At 34.7% G+C, this 15,749-nt stretch overlaps 2 protein-coding genes across 3 annotated transcripts; one reads left to right on the plus strand and one right to left on the minus strand.

Annotated features, from left to right (window-relative positions):
• The first annotated feature begins 4,299 nt into the window (after positions 1–4,299).
• Positions 4,300–6,459, plus strand: LOC141698327 (VAN3-binding protein). The gene is made up of 6 exons (XM_074503012.1): positions 4,300–4,758; positions 4,837–5,215; positions 5,423–5,599; positions 5,741–5,790; positions 5,888–5,945; positions 6,224–6,459. Exons 1-6 carry the CDS (start codon positions 4,504–4,506, stop codon positions 6,448–6,450), a joined length of 1,146 nt encoding a protein of 381 aa, XP_074359113.1. The 5' UTR covers positions 4,300–4,503; the 3' UTR covers positions 6,451–6,459.
• An 82-nt stretch (positions 6,460–6,541) lies between these two features.
• On the minus strand, positions 6,542–12,526 carry LOC141698326 (phosphatidylserine decarboxylase proenzyme 1, mitochondrial). Of its 2 annotated transcripts, XR_012565066.1 has the most exons (13): positions 12,281–12,526; positions 11,255–11,343; positions 11,113–11,166; positions 10,956–11,021; positions 9,992–10,052; positions 9,800–9,909; positions 9,440–9,696; positions 8,662–8,768; positions 8,412–8,479; positions 7,926–8,003; positions 7,355–7,477; positions 6,892–7,140; positions 6,542–6,813 (listed from the first exon to the last, which is right to left on the minus strand). XR_012565066.1 is itself a non-coding variant. In XM_074503011.1 (12 exons), exons 1-12 carry the CDS (start codon positions 12,447–12,449, stop codon positions 6,946–6,948), a joined length of 1,377 nt encoding a protein of 458 aa, XP_074359112.1. In that variant the 5' UTR covers positions 12,450–12,526; the 3' UTR covers positions 6,543–6,945. The 2 variants fall into 2 exon arrangements, 1 of the variants encoding a protein (XP_074359112.1); XM_074503011.1 differs by having other exon boundaries at positions 6,543–7,140.
• Positions 12,527–15,749: the final 3,223 nt, after the last annotated feature.

Below are 15,749 nucleotides of genomic sequence, written 5' to 3' on the forward strand. Positions count from 1 at the left end.
TTCTCATCTCTCTCCTTCTCTCTAATTCACGTTGTTTTTCTCCTACTTTTATCTCTTTCTTCTTTTATATTCTTATTTCTTTCTTCTTTTTCTTTCATAAAATACGAAGCTCCGGTTATTTCTTTAATATTTCGCCGGAGAAAATGGATCTTATAAGTTTGCCTATCGACACCTTCGATAGTACCCGATTTCAACCGGATTTTGACCGATATGAAGAAAAACGATTAGTGGACCGATTCTGGCTTGTTAGATCGGAAGCCGGTTGTTTTCCGATATGTCGGCCGATAAATCGCCGAAATCGGCGATTTTTATAACACTGGTTAAATGATTGATACTCGGTCGCGTAAAAAACAGATATGGATTGTTTGTCAGTGATAATGTGAATACCATATATAAATTATTGCAATTTATTTATTACATAATTTTAATTTTTGAATAATTATAAATACATGTTATTTAAGTAATCAATTGCCTCACTAGATATTAATAATGATTATACATGTACATAAATCAGATATTTAGCATATAAATAATTGAAACCATCGTAATTTTCTAAGAAATGTAACATATGATAATTCACATGCTAACATAGACACGTATAACTTAATCTTATTTTGTTAAGAGTAGTGTAAAAAACTAACATTTTCCCAAATATACATACGTTAAATTTTAAAAACTAACATTTTTCATTAAAATCGACTTACATGTTAACAGTAGTGTAAATTTTATATTATTTTATATTATGATTGCAAGTAGTTCTGAATTCAGTTATTTATTTTTTATCTTTTTAAATTGAGTAAGTTAACTGTAAGTTAGTAGAGAACTCAGTAATAATATAGATCAGTTATATAGTTTATTTAAATGAAATTCAAAATTTTTGGTCAACTCTGTATTCAACATATATGTTAATTTTTAAAACACGTGTTCCTAAATCCATTACATGCAGGATTTGTAGGATTTACAAAGGTTTTTAGGAGTTATAGAAATCTGAAATCTATCCAAGTGATTTTCAATATATTAGAGACAAACATTATTGTACTTGACATAAAAGTAAATAGGCTACAGACCTTGCAAAATCCAATAAATTATAGATTAGCAAGATTGAGCCAAAATTTGAGATGAATATATCGGCTTAAGTATAACACACCAGAGAGAAACAATTCAAAACAACAGGGAATAACTTATAACTTTATTATCTTATACCAACTCCTTTTATGCTAATTATTTAATAATTTTATTTGTACAATTCAGGTTTTGCCAATTAAGTTAGAATAAAGTGCAGTAAACAGAGAACTAAGAGAACTGAACTATTATGTAAAATAGTAAAATGAGAGGTGTTCCCTTTCTCGGACCCTTGTCCCACACATTGCTCCCAGTGTATTGGTCTCCGTTAGAATTGTTGTCCATAATTGACACGACCTCACGGGATCAACAAACGGCAATGCAGTCCGTAGTCCGCTCCACCACGGTGTCGAAGCAGATGATAAGTGATCGATGGAATCCTGAACCCCTTCACGTTCTTTAAAATATACGGAATGATATTCTCAAACTAAATAAATGTACTTTTATGCCGCAAATCACACCTAGATTGTCAAAATACATTTAGAATTTCAAACAATCATCTCATTTTCTATCTTCAGAAATAAATTTAACTACCAAGAGTTTTTTATGAACAAATTCTCTCAGAGTTAGGGACTCTACAAAAGCAAAATGAGACGATCCTAAACTTAATCTTAACATGAAATGGTCTACATTTAATTACTGTGATTATATTAGGCACAATCCTTAAACTTAATCCAAATGTGGGATGATCTACATTACAAAATCCAATGTTTTATTGGTTGCATTATTCAACAAACTCTGAACAAGTACAATTCATCTCTGAAAAGCTAAGCTTCTTTATATTCTCAGAAAAAGAACCAGCTCAATTAGCTGAGAAGACACCAAAAGGCAAAAAGAAGTTTCAAACACGCCAAATAACACACAGATGCACATGAGAATATTTTGTACATTTTCATCACTTCAATCTTTTTATTAAAATAAACATAGTACCTATTCTACTATTCCAATTTTCATTTTTCAGTTTTGATTGATCTGGCAATCAGTTCTTTTAAGACCAAAACTCCAAAAGAGCCGACCATCTAAAACACTTTTTCATAAGTCGGCAGATTACGTTCAAATAACTTAAGTAGGTCACTCATTATAAATTTGAGTTAAAGTGATTATTAGTTAATTTAATTTGATTATTTCGATAAAGTAAAAAAACAGAAATTATCCCAAAATTGAAAAATGATAACATAATATGGTTGAGCTCGTTTTGGGTTTCAATCTCAGTACTAAAACTTTCTGTTTAGCTCAGATGAAATTTGGTTTTGATTCTCCTAATTTAAGTTATTTTCAAAATTTTGAAGATTAAAAACGAGATTTCTTCATGATTTTGTGAGTCAAAAAACAAGTTTTATAACCATGTTGAAGCCCAGAACGACCCCTACCCTCCTGTGTTAACATTTTTCGATTTTGGCTAATTTCAGTTTTTGACTTTAATGAAATGATCAAATTAAGTTAATTGACGATCATTTTGAGTTAAATTTGACGTGAGTGACCTATTTGAGTTTTTCAGACGCAGTCAGTCATCTACTTGATTATTAACCCCAAAAAATAACATTTCACGGCTCTCTAGTTACCTCAGAACTATGTTTAGGGAGAGTCTCGGATTGGAGTTACAAAAATCAGGTGTCGTGAATGAATTATTATTTCTTGTTGCGTCCTAAACTAAATTTTTGTAAAGAATAAAGTTTTATAATAATTTTTAAAATTTGTTGACTGTGATCAACTCGCAAAATCATCATGAAATTCGCAACCAACCGGCCACCGGAAAACCAGAATAGTGTTTTCTTATGTTTGTTGTAATGTTTCGACAAATTTATATTGGTAAATGGGATCTCGAATATAAATATGTTAACTCTATAGAGTATGTTTTGTTGGAGTCTTTGAGACGTTAGAACAGGGGTCAACACTAGATTACCAGTCCATTTTTCTATCTATTGGATTTTGTATCCCTTTGATGTTTACACAACCAAATACCAATGTCCAATGTAGTTAAAAATATGTCTTCATGTGCATGTAGTGTGCATATAAAGTTACCCCGTTACGGTTACGGGGTTCTCGGAAAGTTTACGCGATACGTGTACATACATCGACGCCCATTTTTATATGTACCGTATAAATTTTTTACGGAACGATGTGCTCATCATAATTGTTTATTGGTGATAATCTCACATGTAATATTCATAATGTATTTTATGGTAAAAGTGTCTAATTATTATTCACAGTGAATTTATTTGTAAAAAAATTCTTAAAAACAATGTATTTACGGAAAATAAAGTTAATATGGCTTACATCGAACTTTTACTCAATTATCGTGGGACGGGTATAAGACTGCATACATCGCGACATCGAACTTTTCCCGGCTCACATCGAACTTTTCCCGGCTCAATTTTCGTGGGACGGGTATAAGACCGCATACATCGCGACAATTCTTAAGCCTGCGGCTCAAATAGCATTTCGCAATAGGGGTGTGCAGAAAACCGCACAAATCGCCCGCACCGCATCAATCCTCACCGCAAAACGCGGTTTTTAATTTTCGTGGTTCAGTTGCGGTTTGAATTTTTAATAAACCGCGCGGTGCGGTGCGGGTTGTGATTTTAAATTTCTAAAATGCGGTTCAAACCGCACCGCATCACATTTATCAACTTTTATTCCATTTAATATGCTATGAGTGCTTACTTAGTGATCATCTTGTTTAACAATTGTTGCGTGGTGATCATCCTATTTGTGTTTCTTCGAAAATAATGAGACACATGTTACAAAGCCACATATTTAATAGTGAACTCATTTAATTGCCGAGCCAAGTTTCTACATTAAACTTTATAGTGTGGAATTTCTAATTTGTATTATTGAAGAATATTTGCGACTTTGTTATATTATTCGAAAATTTAATTAATTTAAGTTTTGTATTTATTTAAAATTTTCGAACTTGTAATGTATAAACCGCAGTTAACCGCATCACACCGCACCGCATTTTTGTGGTGTGGTTTATGCGGTTTTTGAGGGTACGCGGTGCGGTTGCGGTTTGGAAATTTGATCAAACCGCATGTGCGGTTTGAGGAAAAAACCACACCGTCCACACCGCGCTCACCCTTATTTCGCAACCATAGTAGCATTGTTTATGACTAAAGGGTGCGTATATTCTTGGGGGTTAAAAGCACGAGACTTCATGTGTAGACATTTTGTCCTACTTTTGCGGGCTCTTGTGTCCCCTTGGGAATCTACTATATACAAGTACTTAAACAAGTGCACAAGTGCTTACTTCATTTTTGTCTCAGAACAAGTAATCAGCTTCTCTGTAGAAATCTGTAAGTGTAAAAGGTTAGCAATAGCTCTGTCTTCTTTATCAATTTCAAGATTCTTGCTTAGTCCAACTTGAAAATCTAAGAAGTTCTAATGGAGGGTGATCACTTAATGGCCTGGAACAAAAGATCTTTTAGCTGGATTAACAATGCAGATGAAGAAGAAAATGAAGAGGTGAAAGTTGCAGAAACACCACAAGAGCCCTTGGATTTCCTGTCAAGATCTTGGAGTCTTTCTGCTACCGAGATCTCGAAAGCTCTGGCTCAGAAAAATGTTCAGAAGCAATTTATTGTTGACAACAATAATCCAATATTAGTACCTGAAACAGTCATTGCACCACCACACATGGTAAGTTTAAGTTCTTTTCGTTTACTAAGTGTCTCTACTCAGACTCGAACCTTTTAACATTTCAGTGTTGCTTTACAGAAGGCAAGCATCACGAATGTCGTTAATGCTCGGAAACCAAGGACTATTGGGAGATGGTTTCATATAAGAGAGACGAGGAACAGCACAGTGAAGAAGAAAGATAAAGCTAGGATAGAAAATGCTCACCTGCATTCAGCAATCTCAGTTGCTGGAGTAGCTGCTGCATTGGCTGCTGTTGCTGCAACAAAAAATGCAAATGAATCAGGCACGAAAATGAGCATGTCTGTGGCATCAGCTACAGAACTATTGGCATCATATTGTATCGAGATGGCAGAATCAGCCGGTGCTGCTCATGATACTGTGGCCTCTGTTGTTAAATCATCGATTGACATCGCAAGTCCAAGCGATTTACTTACTCTTACAGCTGCTGCAGCAACCGGTAAAATCATTCAATCATGCTGACATGATTTGAGTTGTCATTTCAAATTCTCATGTTTATATTAATATTTGAACGTCCTGGATTTCAAATGAAATCCAAATCCAATTTTCCAAACAGCTTATTTGATCAAATCCAGTTTCCCAAACAGGTCATTAGTGAATTTTTGGTTATTTTTTGTTCCAACTAAATGTTATACATTCATTATAGCTCTGAGAGGGGAAGCAGCTCTAAAAGAAAGAGCTTCCAAGGATGGAAATAAGGTTGCAGCCATTAGCCCTTACGACAAGAACATGACAGAAGCTCGTGTTTTCGATGCTTTACAGAATGAATCTGAAGGAAGGCATCCTCCCTGCATAGGGGATCTGCTGCAATACACTTGCAAAGGTAATTTCTTCATTAATCAAGGCATTAGTCTAAGTTTAAGCATCTGATTACTTGATCAAGCCTCAGTTTGCTTGATCAAGTATGCATCTATTTTGTTACCTTTTTATCAAAATTTTGTGCTTAATAACGGAGAAACTTCAGGTATCTTTCGATGGAAGCACGTGTCGATCTACATCAACAACAAATATGAGGTACAACGAGTAATAAGAGTGTTAGAACAAAGTATCAGCTACCGAGTTATGGTATCTTTACAACATTTGGTATTGTTCTTATTTGAGCTCACTGCAGGTGATAATCAAGCTCAAAAGCAAGCACGTTGGAGGAGCTTTCTCCAAAAAGAATAAATGTAAGCAATCCGTTCTGCAATGCTGCCTTATACAGTTGAACCTCGATGGAGTAATAATCAATAAAGTAATAACTTCGCTAAAATAATATTTTTCTCTGATCCCAACATAATGAACACAATGTATATTTACTCCCGATAAAGTAATAAATCCGCTAAAGTAATGTTTTTTCTTGGTCCCAACCATATTACTCTAAAGAGGTTTAACTGTAGTGAGTCCGTAAGTTTTAAGAGATAAGAAGGAAGTTGTAGAAGCCGTTTCTTACTGTTAGTGACTACAGGTGTTGTCTACGGAATTTGTGATGAAGCTACAGCATGGCCGTTTAGAAAAGAAAGGGAAAATGTAGAAGCGCATTTTGGAGTTAAAACTGCAAAAGGCCTACTAGAATTCAAGTGCAAGAACAAGATCCATAAACAAAGATGGGTAGAGGGGATCCAAGATCTTCTGTGCAGAACTATCAGCATATATGAAGCACAACAGTCTCTAAGCTTCTTAAATATCAAGTAGTGCATTGGTCTACTTAGTAGATGTTCTAGATAAGGAAAAGTAATGTAATCTTCACAGAGTGTAATATATGATAAGTTATCTTTCCATTTTCAAAATAACAGAGTGCATCAAATTCTAATAGCACTTTCAAATGACCAACTTCTGCACAGTAGTAGCAATTTACACTTCCCATGTCTGTGAACAAGATAAGAAAACAGAATCTTCATACTTAGTGTTATAACTTGTGTATCTATAATCTACTACAAATAGAGAACCTTAAAAAAAGGGCGCGACCAACCGACTGCAGCTAACTTCACTATACCAACTGCTTTAAATATTAACTTCACCACATCAGATCATTTTCATTTGCAAAACTCTGAGTACCTGTTCACCACATCCAATTTGTTCAAAAAAATGAGTAGAACTCAGGTTCAAGGTAACCAAGTTGTTAGTAAATCTTACACAAAATCAGATAATTATATGAATCTTAGTGTAGCAGCATCATTTCCTGTATGTTTAATGATGGACCGGAGATGAAATAGTTGCAGGTTGCTCAGAATAACGCCACCTCCCAAGTGCTTCTCCTACACGAATTCTCTCTCCACGCTCAACACAAAACCTAAACTCTGATGATAATCCTTTGTCTTCTTGACTTGATACAGGGGCTTGGAAGACAAGAACAACAGTAGAACCCATGTTGAAAGCAGCAACCTGAAATTTATAATTATGGCAGAATTTATTAGACAGTGACAATTAGGATTCGATTATGTCATGATGATATTTGTCATTTGGTACCATTGCCCGTCTTAGAAACTTGTACCTTTTCTCCAAAATATATATTTTATGCGTTATTTACGGCTATAATATTCATAAAGAAATTCCATTGATATTCATTCTAAAGACAAACTAAAAGTGGCATGCTTACCTCATCTCCTTTCTTAATTGTCACTCCAACACCATCTGGTTCATAAACTCGCTCTTCAGGTCGCTCGGGATGGAGTAGCTTTTTCTTTGGCTGATTAGTACGCAGTTCTGGCTCAATAAAAAGCTGCATTATCGATGTTTTTAGTACAATGTCCAACCACAATCCATCATGAGCTAATACTCCCATTTCATTGATTTGAAAGCAATACTTGTACATGTAAATCAATTAATGATGAAACAATCAACTGAATAAGAGGGTTACATGTACGTTAGTATTTTAACAAAAGATGCATTTACTTTGCTGTCTTAATTTCTTTAAGTGAATTACCAAGTTATTCAGACACGCTCATTTCCTCTTTCTAAACAACGCAAACATTCAGTTCTATCTCAACTTACCCTACAATTACATATAATTTGATGCAATTTGAATAGTTCCTAATTCCTATACATAGAACTGTTTTCAACATAATTTGATGCAATTAAAAAAATATAATACTACCTTCATCCTAGTTATGAGCACAGAATAGAAAGAACTATAGCAAACATAATCAATCAAAAGCAATCGGACCAACCTCTATTGAGCCGATATTGGTCGCACCTATAGCTGCCAAGGCCATAAAACCTTCTTGCCACTGACCTTCCAGCACAACCTGGTGATATGAAGATGATCAAAATCAGACCAGAATGTTGAGAACTTGAGATTATTTCAAAATAGGAAATTAACATTTCTAATCACTGATCTAAATATAGTGCATTACTTGGCAGTGTCAAAAAAGTAAACATCAAACAGGCAGATAACCACATTTTTAATTAATTCAGTTTTCATAAAATATTTAAATTTTGTACAAAGTCCAAAAAAAAAAAAGTCGACAAAGAGGCACCTTATAAGCCTACCACTTCCCCTTCGTCTCATTGTTTCGCAATGCATTCCTCTAACTACAATATCCTTATGTTGGGATTTATTATGCAGTGCTTACCACATTCAGACTGTATACATAAACAAGGAAATATAACAGATTGAGCATTTTCCTTGACAAAGAGTGAAGTAATAGAAGTACCCTTTCATTTTCAAGGTAGAGGTTTCTAATTGTTCTTGTAGCACGTTCATTCACAGGGAAAAGACGACCTAAAACACAAACAATATTGATCCAACATTTATTAACTTATCAGGAAAAAGAGCAATTTTCTTTAAGTAATGATGAAAAGGTACAATATATTAGCAGTATTCATCTATAACGATTGCTTGCAAAATGTAGATTATTTTATGTCAAGTTACTTATTAACAAGTATAAAGGAAAAACAGAGTACCTGAAAAATGTCGACGGACATTAATGTTCCAATCAACTGGGGAATGGACTCGATGATAGTCCCCAGGCTTCAAGTAAATAACACAGTAATAGAGGCCTTTCATTGGACTGCAAGAAAACTTAATTTTCAATTCACTTAATATTTCTGGACTATCACTAGGTGAATCAAACAATGAAATAATGCAACTACTTTCCTGTTAATATGCGAGGTGAAGTCATATTACAAATACAACTTCACAATGACTCACAACTTCCCAAACCTGTGCAGGCTGAGCTCACTAATGTGATACTAACTGTTTATATTGCTTGACTTGCACATATTTCTCATATTTTTTTACAACTGTTATATTCAAAAACTAAGATCCTCAAAATCCTAAATACCTGTGTGTCAAACTAGCGTTTATATCTCTAATGAAAATATTGAACCATAAAAAAAAATTATTAGCACTTGCTCGCTTTAAACAACAAAGATAAACAAGTTGTTTGATGAAAAGATGTGTCTTAAGACAAATGGTTTCGTTACACATTTAGATGAATAAATTTAGTCCTTAGCTCGCAAGTATCAATATAAAGGCTTGAACTTCAAGTATCAGTAAAATAAAAAAAATGTAACCTTTTAAAAAAAATTCTTATTCCACAAATAAAACACATGCACATGAACAATAAACAAAATTAAAATAGTAAATCCCGATTCGGGGCATACTTATTTAGCAATGCTGCGAAAAAACAAATACTTAACACCATATGTAGCAAAATATAATTTGAGGATGTGAGAATACCTTGCTGGCGAAGGTTCCCGAAGTTTTGGTGAAGCTAGTGAAACTTTCCACCATGATTTCTCACTTTTATCTCCAAGACTTTGTTCTTGCCCACTACTCTCTTCTTGACTATCTTCCACATCTATCATAGGTGAAAAGAATGACCTTGCCCCGAGAAGAGAAGCAACAGAATATGAGAAACCTTTAACTTGCTCGATCATAGCTCCGGGATGTTTCAACTCTCCAAAATGTAGTACAGTACCATCCACAGGACTCGCCTATAACATGAAGAGAGTAAAATTAAAATGTACAACTCAACCACATACTAAAGAGTAAATCATGAACATAGTACAAAATACACAACAAGCTGTTACCAGTTACCAGACAACAAGGGTCTTGATCAATAGGCCTTGATCCTTCTTTAAGGGTCCTAACAAAAAACTGCCTCAACGTAACATACTGGTCCAAAGGCATAGCAGCTTCTTCCAAATCTGGGAACAAAGATATCGTGGAAAAGCCGAATTTAATATTCAACAAAGAGACTGAGTTTATGGTTTGAACAAAGATGCATACTTGAATGAAATGCTCGAGCCCACGCCCTATAAACATATGGACGTAGCCAGACCGGAACTTCCTGATAAGAATTTCACAGGAATTGATAATTAGTTGGTGGTAAAGAATAGAACCACAATATATTCAATCCAGTCATAATTCCAGAGAGACAGACACGGTTTGTGAAAATATATATGCATAATCACACATGCAGGTCTTCATTAATTTACGCGTTTATTTATGTGGAATCACATTACAAACGAACGGAGCTATTAAGAAATTAGCTATGGAATTTTGCATCTACATATTTCCAGAAGCGATGAACTTAAATTGCTTTAGGTATGATAAAATAACTACAATACTTCCAATACCTTTTTATCTTGTACTTTACGATATTTTTTTATCAAGGACAACAGGATATAGGGAAGAAAACAACAGGTGGAATTTGAGACTAGCCCAATCCATTAAAAAAAGGGTTCCACTGTTTGTTTATTGTCTCTAGAAATTTTAAAACCTGTGTCACAAATAGCTAATATACCCTGGAATAGAATCTTGCAGCAGAAATCTGATTGGCGGAAATATCTACCATTGCAAATTTCTATCACTAATATACTTTACAAAGATATCTTGCGATAGAAAATTTAATAACTAATTCTAATAGAATCCGGGGGGATTATCATATCGTGTCCTCTTATGCTATTACTTTTGACAGGAGACTTGGATACACTCAGTTAAATATCTAACTAAATGAATTTATAAATTCCTAACAATATATTTATACGCCCACATTACACACATGTATGCATCACAGTTCACAGATACATCTACTTACTCATGAAATTGTTCCTAAAAATCTAATTGGTAAATTGCAAAACCTGCTCCTTGAGGAATATCCTAAACCCGACATTACATAATGGTAGTCATAAATGAGATGACAGACGGGAGCATAACAATAATACGTTGCTTCAAATTATTACACACTTACCACATTTGTCATGGAACCCCAAACTCTAGAAATGGTTCGCAGAGGCAGCAATTCTAGAAACGATGCCTAAAGTAAGATAAGACTGTCAATCAGATTAAAGATTACAAGCTTTATTTAGATAAGAACTGCATCAGAGATGCTAATGTTGAAAATTTACTTTGAAATCAGGACGAAACTCAATTTCAATTCCCTTCTCTCTTGCCTCCTCAAGCTGTCAATAGTTAACAATATCGTTAAAATACATAAACTTCCTCTCCAAAATACCAGAATCATTAAAGTACTTCAACTTGCATGTTTACCTTCTTGTCATCATACATACGACGGACATGAAGTGCACCAAGCATAACTATAGTTGCGGCGGTCGCACCAGACACCAGAAAATAATTACCTACACAAGGACTTACTATCATGACTAACATGTTTTACATCATAACAAGGTCTAAAAAACCAAAAGCTCATTGAGATCAACCCTTCCATCCCTACATCCTCTCTAACAATTTAAAAATGGCCAAAACATATCGGATTTCATCATATACAGTTACAGAACTAAACCAAAACTATACAATTATACAAAGCTTACAAACATGATCACTCGGCTTCCAGTTGCTAGCCAGTCTTGCATATTAATTTTAAATTGTACTACATTGCAGCTTCAACTATAAAAACTAAAAAAATTCATAACTTATGTACCTGTTTTTTACACACTTAAACATCTATCTTACCTTCTCTATTAGGCAAATAACCAATTACAACTAACTTATTCCCTCATTCCTTAAATTTCCGAAAGTCCAAAAAGTAAATTATCAATATACCCTCACCACATGCAACTTAAAAATCTACATTATTTAATATTACGATAATTAACAAGTTAAACATCATCAATCAAATTATCCAAAAAACAAAAACAAATTATCAACTCTACTTAAATAAATTAACTACCACTAAACCAAAAACACACAACTTAGTCAAATAACCAATTCCGACTTGCAAATTGCAACTAACTTATTCCTTAAATCCTTAAATTTCCGAAAGTCCAAACAGTTAATTATCAATAAACCCTCACCACATGTAACTTACAATATACATTATTTCATATTACGATAATTAACAAGTTAAACATCATTAATCAAATAATCCGAAAAACAAAAACAAATCAATTCTACTTACGCAACTTAACGAGCACTAAACCGTAAACACGCAATTTCACTATCAACCTAAAACTTCACTAATCAACAAAACAATCCAATAATCACCTATAAACACATAATAACTACACAATGCACATATAATACACACATAGAATGCAACGAAAAGTAAAATTAAACCTTGAGAACTGCCATTACTGCTACTGCCATTAAAGGAAGCTTTAGCTTGAGAAGTGTGAAGCTTTTGAAAAATTGATGAGAAACGACGACGTTTTTGTAGTTGATATATGTAATTGAAGTTAGAATTGGTGGGATATAATGGAAGACGATTAAAAGCCCTAAATTTCATTTTTTAGGGTTTTTTTAGGGTTTTGGGGAGAGAAGAAGAAGAAGAAGAAGAAGAAGAAGAGGGGTTTATTATGTGAAGTTATGTTTTATGTGTTTTCTTGAAGCACAAGTTGTATGTTTAATGATTTCTATGGGTAATTTTGATTTAATTTTTAATTTTTTAGATTGAAAAAATATAAAAATCTATAGGAGTTGTTTATTTTTCATCCGGATTTTATAGGGAACCAATGTATCTTGTTTACGGATTTCGGAAATCAGAATTAATTGATTAATATTTTAATATATGATTTATAGGCGATTTTTTAAAAATAAGATAATTTATGGGTAAATGACAAATTTAGCCTATTTTTACACAAAATTGACAAAAATAACCCATTTCTGAAAAGTTGGTCAACTTTAGCCGATGGAATACCCAACTGTCAGTGGAGTATCCGCTTTATACAAGATACCCAACTGGCAGTGGAGTATTCCATATATGAAATACTCAACTATCAGTGGAGTATCTTATATAAATTGGGATACCCAACTGACAGTGGAGTATTCAATCGGTCAAAATTGGCCACTTTTTTCAGAATGGTTATTTTTGTTAATTTTTTTCAAAAATCGGCTATTTTTGTCATTTTTTCATAATTTATCGTATTGGTCAAATATATTTGACCAATTTATCGGTAATTCTGAAAAATTGATGGATTTCTATAATTACGATAAAAAAGAATAAATAATTAAAATGTCCTAAAAATTTATTTTTTTAGGTAAATTTATATATTTTTCTAGTGTGTACCTGTGAGTATATGCTAAGTAGATTTTAGTTTATTTTCATCGATGGAATTTGTGTGTGTAGGAGGATCCACTATCATTAATAAATATGAACTAATCAAAATAAATTAAAATTATGAGATTCCACTATCATTAATAAATATGAAATAATCAAAATAAAGTAAAATTATGAGATTTCGCGCTTAACACGGTAAATTAATTAAGAAAAGTAGTGTGTTCTTGTTGGAAAATATGGGTATAAGTCCCATATTGGTAAGTCATATTTTTGAGCATTATGACTAAAAGATGTGTGAGATATGATGATATTCTCTTAATAATGGAAATTATTATTTTCCATTAGAATTTGGCTCAAATATTATGGCATAAATTAATTTGATTTTGTTTCAGATTAATTGATATGGTGTATGTCTTGATATATTTAATCTGATTCTGTTTCAGATTATTTATGGAATAGAGTAGCTTGCAAGTATTACACCGATTCCATAATTAATGATATTTAATTATGGAAAAGAGTAGCGCACAGGTCTATCTACACCTATATAAACACCTCTAAGGCGTTAGGGTTAGACACACCAAAAACATATTCGCCTCTAAACACAAATCTCTCTCTCTCGGTGATAGTTTCGTGCCCGTTCAAACTCGCTGAAGGTGCTCGTTATCCGTAACGCCGCCGCTACCTCGTTTTATCCTGGGAGGCTATCGACTCGCACATACGGTGAGAGGCGAAATAGCTTTAAGGAGACAGTTTCAACTGGACTCGAGGATCTCTCTTCTGTTTATATCTTTTCTTCCTCCGTTTGATTTCGTTTACTCACGCACACACTTGTTTGATTATTTGTATTAATCGCAGATTGTTTTCACAATCTTAAAGCTATTTATTTTATATACATATGTGACTGATACATCTGTATCCGCTTGTTTTGTTGAGTAACAGATCGATGGAGAACCAAACTGTGAACGATTCGATGAACATGACGGCTGATCCCAACGCACAGATCACTGGATCTGATGAGGGTCAAACGCCTGTTGGACATGTGCCTTCGGGACATGTGCCTGTGGGACACACTGTCATTGGACAGTTTAGTGTTCCTCTTGGACAGATATCGGCAGGATTCACTCCTCCGATCATACCTGCGGTGCCTACTGGTGTGCATACACCTGTAGTACAGACGCACGTACCATCTGTTCCACCCGTGGTGCCTGCTGCACCTGTTATGCCAACTGTGCCTGCTGCACATGCTGAAAAACCTGAGAAGTTCAACGGAACGAACTTCAAACGTTGGCAACAAAAGATGCACTTTTATCTGACCACGTTGCATATGGATCGCTTCCTTAAAGAAGAACCACCGTTGCTCACTGCTGAGAGTAACATGCAGACTGTGTATGCTGCTGATGCTTGGAAGCACTCCGACTACATCTGTCGGAACTATGTGTTAAATTGTTTGTCTGACTCGTTGTATAACGTATATAGTGCGAAGCCAACAGCTAAGGTCTTATGGGAGTCACTTGACCATAAGTATAAAACCGAGGACGCTGGGGCAAAGAAGTGGATTGTTGGCCGCTTTCTTGATTATAAGATGGCAGACTCTAAGACTGTGGTCAGTCAGGTGCAGGAACTGCAGGTGATCATTCATGACATTCATGCTGAGGGAATGGTCATAAGTGAGTCTTTCCAAGTTGCTGCTGTTATTGAAAAGCTTCCACCTGGATGGAAAGATTTCAAGAACTACCTTAAGCACAAGCGAAAGGAGATGTCTATGGAGGATCTTATTGTTAGACTTCGTATTGAAGAAGACAACAGAGGGTCCGAGAAGAAAGTTAACGTTGCCACTGAGAAGGCAAACATGGTGGAGCATGCTCAAAGCTCCAAGCCCAAGAAGGCTAATTCTGGTAAAGGGGCAAAGCTGGCACCCAAGGGAGGGATTTCGAAGTCGAAATTTCAAGGGAAGTGCTACAACTGTGATAAAGTTGGTCATAGGTCTTCTGACTGCAAGAAGCCCAAGAAGCCCAACAAGAAGAAAGAAGCAAACATGGTAGAGAATATCTCCAAGGAGATGGGTGACATAGACCTCTGTGCTACGGTCTCTGAAGTGAACCTGGTCGGTTCTAATCCACGTGAATGGTGGATTGATACTGGTGCTACTAGGCATGTTTGCTCAGACAAGGCGGTTTTCTCTAGCCTCAAAGCTTCCGATGCTGGTGAGAAGCTCTACATGGGGAATTCAGCAACTTCTACCATTGAGGGTGAAGGCACGGTGATCCTGAAGATGACCTCTGGGAAGAATCTGACTTTGAAGAATGTACTTTATGTGCCTGATATTCGCAAGAACCTTGTGTCTGGTTCTCTGTTGAATAAGCATGGCTTTCGCATTGTAATAGAGTCAGATAAAGTTATTTTGTCTAAGAGTGGTATGTTTGTAGGCAAGGATTATTTAACTGATGGGCTTTTTAAGCTCAATGTAATGTCCGTTAAGGACGATAATGAAATGAAGAATTCTTCTGCTTACTTGCTTGAGTCTCCTAA

Source organism: Apium graveolens, chromosome 11 (assembly GCF_009905375.1).
Source record: "Apium graveolens cultivar Ventura chromosome 11, ASM990537v1, whole genome shotgun sequence".
Taxonomy (NCBI): domain Eukaryota; kingdom Viridiplantae; phylum Streptophyta; class Magnoliopsida; order Apiales; family Apiaceae; genus Apium; species Apium graveolens.

Bases quoted from the DNA above. Each gene is read 5' to 3' on its own strand.
- LOC141698327 (XM_074503012.1), top strand. From the start codon at position 4,504: ATGGAGGGTGATCACTTAATGGCCTGGAACAAAAGATCTTTTAGCTGG. The intron at 4,759-4,836 runs GTAAGTTTAAGT...GTTGCTTTACAG, and splicing joins TCATTGCACCACCACACATG to AAGGCAAGCATCACGAATGT. The intron at 5,791-5,887 runs GTACAACGAGTA...AGCTCACTGCAG, and splicing joins ACATCAACAACAAATATGAG to GTGATAATCAAGCTCAAAAG.
- LOC141698326 (XM_074503011.1), bottom strand. From the start codon at position 12,449: ATGAAATTTAGGGCTTTTAATCGTCTTCCATTATATCCCACCAATTCT. The intron at 9,910-9,991 runs GTATGCATCTTT...CTTTGTTCCCAG, and splicing joins GGCTCGAGCATTTCATTCAA to ATTTGGAAGAAGCTGCTATG. The intron at 8,004-8,411 runs GTACTTCTATTA...TCATATCACCAG, and splicing joins TCTACCTTGAAAATGAAAGG to GTTGTGCTGGAAGGTCAGTG.